At 43.2% G+C, this 7,313-nt stretch overlaps 1 protein-coding gene across 1 annotated transcript in view; it reads right to left on the bottom strand.

Annotated features, from left to right (window-relative positions):
* Window positions 1-243: 243 nt before the first annotated feature.
* BRD10 (bromodomain containing 10) overlaps window positions 244-7,313 on the bottom strand; it is a 54,739-nt gene continuing 47,669 nt past the window's right edge. Inside the window, exon 8 of the mRNA XM_089678135.1 lies at window positions 244-4,053. Coding sequence (XP_089534261.1) covers window positions 740-4,053 — 3,314 coding nt within the window. The 3' untranslated portion in view covers window positions 244-739. The remainder of the gene's footprint in view (window positions 4,054-7,313) is intronic.

Here is a 7,313-nt window from a genome sequence, read left to right as displayed (position 1 = left end):
CCTTGATTTTTATAATGTGAACTGATTCCACAAAAAGAAACAAAAAACAAGTATAGAAAGAGTAGTACCCACAAGGAATAAAAATGCGGGGAACAAAATCTCTCCACTTCTTACTAAAAAGCTATTATCTTATCATCATTGTATTTTTTCATTTTTTGTATGAATTGGTATGAATTGAGCTTAAATTAGGATATAGGGATATGACTAATGCTTTTGTTATTGACAAGAACATACAAATAAAAATACAGTGACTCTTGTTTATTTACTACATGCAGATGAGTCTGCATTAATGCTAAACAGTACACTGATCTGCAAAATACTTAAAAAACTATACATTATGTAAACAAAACATAAATAAGACAATGCTCTTTATACATATGGTTTAGTTAAGAATGTTAAAAGGTAAAGAATATATACAAGTTTATATTTCGCCTAAAATGTTCAGAACGCATAAATATTCATGAAAAAAATTGTTTTTCTTTACAAATGTAAAAAGACAAATACTGTTCTAGACAAACTCCAAGAAGTATTGTGCAAATAGCTAGACTATCAATGTCAAACTATAAAATGGTACTGGCTGTTGAAAATTAACCTTTTTGTTCACGGAAAAGAAATTGAAATTGAAAACAAAAACTTTAGGTTAACCATTGAAACTCTTCATGAATAGCATAGGAAACAACCAACAATACATGTCAGTTCAGTAAAGTAAGTGCTACATTGCTTACTGTTTTCCCCATATTTAAGTTGCTACAGTGCGCGGCTTATCCGTTGTTAAGGGCTGATGCTTAAAGCTATCAGTATCTTCCCTCTTGCTCTCTGACATGGCAGATACAGGCAGGAGATTGCTAGGAGGTTTTGCAATGTTCAACATGATTGCCTCCGTGACTGGTGTACCTTTGGATAATGGTGCCATGTTTGTTTGCTGTGGATAGCTTCCTCTTTGTATACAAGGATCAAGAAGCGGTTGAAGTGCAGTTGTTGACAGGGATTTGTTCACTGAAGACAGAGAGCATGAAGAGAAATCACTAGATGTTATATTTACAATCTGAGATGTGGGCTGTATATTATGTAGAGACTTGGACAAATCAGGTGCAGCAGTGCATGTAAAGGTTTGTACCGGGTACCGTGGTGGTGATATATTTTGTTTTAATGCAGGTTGTTGTGCTGTAGTACTAATAAAAGGAGGAGAACCATGACTCGCTTGTGTACTACCAATTGAAGGAGGTCCTTGCTTAGCATTAGTTGACAGGAGTAGTACGTGACTGCCAGCTCCTAGACCTTGTGGAGGTACAATAAATCGTGTACCATTAATTGTGATCTGGGTTCCAGGAGCAAGTGGTGTGCTAGTGTTAATAACCAGTTTATGATGAGCTGAAGATTCATTCATCTGTGGCCTAGCTTGATTTAGAGTAGATGCAGGCAATAAGGGCAAGGTCTGTGAAGAAGTATGCCAAGGCCCAGTTTTACACAGTGTGGATAGCAAAGAGGATGACATTGTGGCTGGAGGACTGGTCACATTTGTTGACACTACTTTATGAATATTTTGAGATTTTGAATTGTTATTTTCACTTTGCTCTCTTAATGTTGGCTGATATGTAGATGCAATAGGAGTTGATCCTAAGCCTGAAGTTATCCCAGACAAAGTTGATGATACTGGCCGCTGCAATGATGATGATGCATGCTTTGCATGCTCTGTCATTGGATTTGTTGTCAGCAGAACAGATGATGAAAGATGCCCAGTTTTAACAGTTGAAATGGCAACAGTACTCCCTAAACTTGATGTAGGCAATCTGCTAGACACAGATGATAATGTCTTTAAGAAGTCATTCCCTTTTCCTTCAGTAGCACTATACTGGACTATATTGGAAGGTGTTACTGCAGCACATGCCGCTGAACCCTTTGTAGAAGCTACATTATAGTCACAAGTAATATTTGAACTTGTTACTTGTTCACTGTGTACTTTTGGAAGAGTAGGCACTGTTAACACTGCCGAGTCTTTCCGAGTGCCTATATCTCCTTTTCCCAATGGATTCTGCAAAATGTTAATTGGCAGAATATTTTTCATACCAGCAGTATTATTAACAATAGTCTGCCCTATGGTTAGACCAATCTTTACATCTTTAACTTGAGAAACAATAGGTGGGGAGCTCATTTTTAGTGGTGACCCCATGGTGGAAGGAATTAGGAAAACCTGCTGTTGTTCAGGAGGCCTGACATACATTTTACCAATATTAGTATTAGTAGTTTGCTTTGAGGCGGGTGGTGTCATATTTGCACTTGATGAACTGGCTGGAAGTTGGGTATTAATAAAAACAAATTTCTTTGATGGTACCTGTGCCAATGTTGGCGAAGCAACAATGCTCATATTTTGTGAAGTACCAGGTGGATGTATTGAAGGTGCCGTAAGTAACATGACTTGATGTATGGAAGATCCACTCACAAAATCACTCTTTGATGGAGTAGTACTGTCAGGCTGTACCACAGAAACACTGGCTGACTGGGTTTCAGCTTGCTTTAAATCTGTTCCAGCTTTTCTAATGACACTACAGTCCTTCCCGGTACTACAGCATGAAATAGGAGTTACAGTCCCTGCTGCTGTATTAATAACAGAATTTGTAGAAAGACCAGTGCTTGCTTGTGAAATAATTGGAAGAAAGTTAGATTGCATAGGGTTAACAACGGTCTGAATAGTTACCCTAGGAGCAGGATGTTGCACTTGTGCCCAGTTAGTGTTTGATTCTGTCACTTGGTTTAAACCAGCAGAAGCTGATGAGAAGTCAGTTTGCGATGTAGTTACAGGAGTAAAAGCAGAAGTAGAAGTTGTTGAGGGTTTAGTTCTCGACACCAAGAATGGCTGCAGCTGTGGTGTAAAGGTGAATATAGGACTAGGAGATAAAACAGAAGTACCCTGATCTTGGCTTGATTGTACTTTTACAACACCAGTGTTACCACCCCGTGTCCTAACAAGAATTGACTGAGAATCTCTAATGCATACAGTTCTCAACTCTTGCTTTGCTTCAGATATATCCCTTTGTGGTGCTGGAGATGAATTTGCCATTTGCACAGCAGGACTGCCTGTGCTTGATGTGACACGTCCAAAGTCAGGCTTAATATGTAAAGACTGGCTGTAATTGGATGATACCATCGTTGCTAGAAAATCTGGAGCTCTGTTTTTATTTGTTTCACATGTCGACATTGATGTGCTGCTTGCAAATGTGGATATTTGTGACTGTGAAACAGGAAGCGTAGCACATCTAGTGGAACTTAAAACACTTTTGCTTACAGTCAATGGAGATGCCCTAGAATCAGTGTGGCCTGTGGTGGAACTGGACAATGGCACATTAAATGCACAATGCTGCTGAGCTACATCACATTGAGTGGGATGGTTTATTTGGGGTGTTCTGTCATCTTTTTGCTGTATAAAAAGATTTTTAGGTAGAACCAAGACTTGCTGCATGAGCTTATCTCCAGTTTTAGCATCCACCACAGGCTGCATCTGAATCTTCACAGAAGAATTCTGAAGATCAACTGGGACACACTGTCCATCTGGGAGCTTATAAATCATCTGCAAGGGAGCTTTTAAAGGAGTCTGGCAAGACAAGGGAGATTTCACAGGGTGTGGGGCTGTAGGTGAAGATGGTATACTTTCAGAACAAGGCACAGTATTGCTAATAGTGTGGGTTGGCTGATTCAATTTGTTTCCAATATTTTTTGCCAGCAAAGCTTCAGTCAATTTTGGCCCTTTATAAACACTAAATGGTGAAGTACCAAGAGCTTCTCTGCTTATTTCCAGGACTCCCGCTTCCATTTTCTGAATATCATTTTCAACACAGTTGTTTGCAGATGTTTCTCCTTCTGTGGATGTAGAAGAGATCTCAGGGGTGTTTAGTTTGATTTTCTTTTGTGCTGACATATCTTTATCTTCAACATCTACTAACCTACACTGACGCTTACTACTCCTTGTTTGGGATCTTGACAAATATTTTGAGATATATTCTTTCTTAGGCATTTTTCCTTTTCCACAGATGTCTGTGTCAGAGTGTTCTGGTTTATCTATAACACAGACAATAAAACAATATTATATTATAATGCTGTTCAAACATATATTCTAGCTTTAAATTGGTTTCATTATGCACTACATATCAACCAAAATTCCTTTCCCATACATAAATCCAATTCCTGAAAACTGACAAGTTAGATATTGTAAGGTGAGTCAGGGAAAATTTCACGCTTGTAAACTATTTATTTTACATATTAAGCAACCCACAGTATTCACTGTTCCTAGGGAGACACTGTGCAAATACAAACACAGCTTACACAGCACAGAATTCTGGGCAAATTCTTTTTTGCCCCACTGCATGGGTTTACAGCTTGTTTTTCTCTAGGGGAAAGGACAGCAGAGATATACTTACCTGAATTGCCAATCCTCCCCACACAAGACCGGTCCCTTTGGCTCATTCCCCCCAAACCCCCTCCTTCGCCCCCAAAGCAGTGGTTTTGTAAATGGACTGTTCCTGACATCACCAAGCTCAACACATGCCCAATAGACAGGTTTTCTGGGGGATCGGCGGGTCTGGTGAGTATTTTCACTAATAAGTATTTAACCCATATCTGACAGATGCAAACTTTCACTATTCAACTATCACTTTCCACTGTATGTTTGAATCTGATTGGCTGTGTGAGGCAATGCAGGCAGTTCTTTATAATGCTTTGCAATATGAGATTAAAGTGAAGTTCCAAAATAAAAAAAAAAAAAAAGAAAAATAAATATGTTATGCCTAACTGCTCTATGCAATGGTATTGCACAAAGCAACCCTGAACCTCCTTTTCTCGGGCGCCCCACCAGCATTCTCTGTTCCTGCTCTTCTCGGTGCATATCCATAGGAAGCCGCTAACTATGGGGTCCCACCTGCGGGCTCGACAGTGTGGCTCTGCCCCATCCCCCACTCACAGAATTTGATTGTCTGTGAGCAGAGAGAGCAGCTGCAGAAAGGCACAGCACTGGATCAAGATTGGGCTCAAATATGTATAAGGGGGGTGAGGGTGCGATACAGATACTGGGACATTTTTTGGAGAAACAGAAAAAGGGCACACCAACCTAGTGCATTATCGTTTAAAATAATTTTTTAAAGAAACAAAAATAGGTATCATACTCACAATGGACATAATAACACAGGCATGTCAAACTGAACAGGAAGTATGATCCAAACAACATCTGAGTCCATACGATGGAACCCTGGATGACCAACTGGCTAACGCGTTTCGAGGACACAAACTCTTCCCGTTGGCTCTGAGGAGGAGGTTGTGTCCTCAAAATGCGTTAGCCAGTTGGTCATCCAGGGTTCCATCGTATGGACTCAGATGTTGTTTGGATCATACTTCTTGTTCAGTTTGACATGCCTGTGTTATTATTATTATTATACAGTATTTATAAAGCGCCAATGGTTCGCTCAGCGCTGTACATTACAAAGGGGGACAGAACATGTGACAGAACAATGCCAATACAATGCAAAACATGAGGGGATCGAGGGCCCTGCTCTTTCGAGCTTACAATCTAGGAGGGAGGGGATAGTGGTACAGGGGGAGATAGCTGTGGGGGATGGAGTGGTAGGAAGAGTGGAGGAGGTCGGCAGGTTAGCAGGGGGTGGGGTAGGCTTCCCTGAAGAGATGGGTTTTCAGGGTGCGCCTAAAGGAGAGGAGAGTAGGTGATAATCTGATGGGTTGGGGCAGGGAGTTCCAGAGGATGGGTGACACCCTGGAGAAGTCCTGGAGGCGGGCATGGGAGGAGGAGACCAGGTAACTAGAGAGAAGGAGGTCTTGTGAGGAGCGGAGTGTGCGTGCTGGGTGGTACTTGGATATTAGGTCAGTGATGTAGTACGGGGCAGTATGGTGGACAGCTTTGTACGTCAGTGTTAGGATTTTGAATTTGATCCGTTGCGCAATCGGAAGCCAGTGGAGGGATTGGCAGAGGGGGGTGGCGGAGATGGAGCGGTTGGAAAGGTGAATGAGTCTGGCAGCCGTATTCAGGATCGACTAAAGCGGGGATAGCCAGCGGCGAGGCAGGCCAGTGAGGAGAGAGTTGCAGTAGTCGAGTCGTGATATGATGAGGGAGTGGATGAGCTGTTTAGTGGTTTCTGGGGTTAGGAACGTGCGTATTTTGGCGATGTTGCGAAGGTGGAGTCTGCACAAGTTTGTTAAAGATTGGACTTGGGGCTGGAAGGATAGGTTGGAGTCCAGAATGACACCAAGTACTATGGCCTGCGGGGCGGGTTTGATGGTGGTGTTGTTGGATGTGACGGAGAAGTCAATGGGGGGTGGTGTCCGGGCTGGGGGGAAGACAAGAAACTCGGTTTTGGAGAGGTTCAGTTTAAGGAAGTGGAGCGACATCCAGTCTGATATGTCGCTCAGTAGGTGTGTGATTCGGACGGAGACCGAGGGGATGAGGTGGTGGGTTGAGAGATAGATTTGTGTGTCGTCGGCATAGAGGTGGTAGTTGAAGCCGTGAGAGTGTATGAGTTGGCCAAGGGAGGAGGTGTAGATGGAGAAGAGAAGGGGCCCGAGGACAGAGTCTTTGAGGGACCCCAACAGAGAGGGTGAGTGAGGGGGAGGTGGTAGCATTATAGGTAACGCTGAAAGAGCGTTGTGACAGGTAGGATGAGAGCCAGGAGAGAGCAGAATCTCTGAGGCCGAGGGAGTGTAGTTTTTTGAGGAGGAGGGGGTGGTCGACTGTGTCAAAGGCCGCAGAGAGGTCAAGGAGTAGGAGCACTGAATAGTGGCCATTAGCTTTGGCGGTTAGCAGGTCGTTGGAGCGTTTGAGTAAGGCAGTTTCGGTGGAGTGTAGGGGACGGAAGACAGACTGTAGGGGATCGAGGAGGTTGTTGTCGTTGAGGTGAGAGCTTAGGCGGGTGTAGACTAGGCGCTCGAGGAGTTTAGATGTAAATGGGAGCAGGGAGATGGGTCTGAGGTTGTTTGGGTCATTGGGGTCCAGGGAGGACTTTTTAAGTATGGGGGTGATGGGTGCATGTTTCAGAGGGGAGGGGAAAGTGCCGGAGGAGAGGGAGAGATTGAAGATGTGGGTGAGGGAGCGTAGGAAGAAGGGGGAGGGGGGTCGTAGGAGTTGTGAGGTGATAGGGTCGAGGGGGCAGGTGGTGAGGTGGGCATCAGAGAGGATCTTGGAGACTTCCTCGATGGTAGTAAGGCCAAAGGTGAGGAGTGTTGGGGGGGCTTCAGTATGAGGAATGTAGTATGATACCTATTTTTGTTTCTTTAATAAATTATTTTAAACGATAATGCACTAGGTCAGTGCGCCCTTT

Source organism: Staurois parvus, unplaced genomic scaffold, assembly GCF_062004578.1.
Source record: "Staurois parvus isolate SC_StPar_1 unplaced genomic scaffold, SC_StPar_1.0 ptg000198l, whole genome shotgun sequence".
Classification (NCBI taxonomy): domain Eukaryota; kingdom Metazoa; phylum Chordata; class Amphibia; order Anura; family Ranidae; genus Staurois; species Staurois parvus.
Note: the sequence above shows the minus strand (reverse complement) of the source record. Positions and strands in the feature narration are given on the sequence as shown.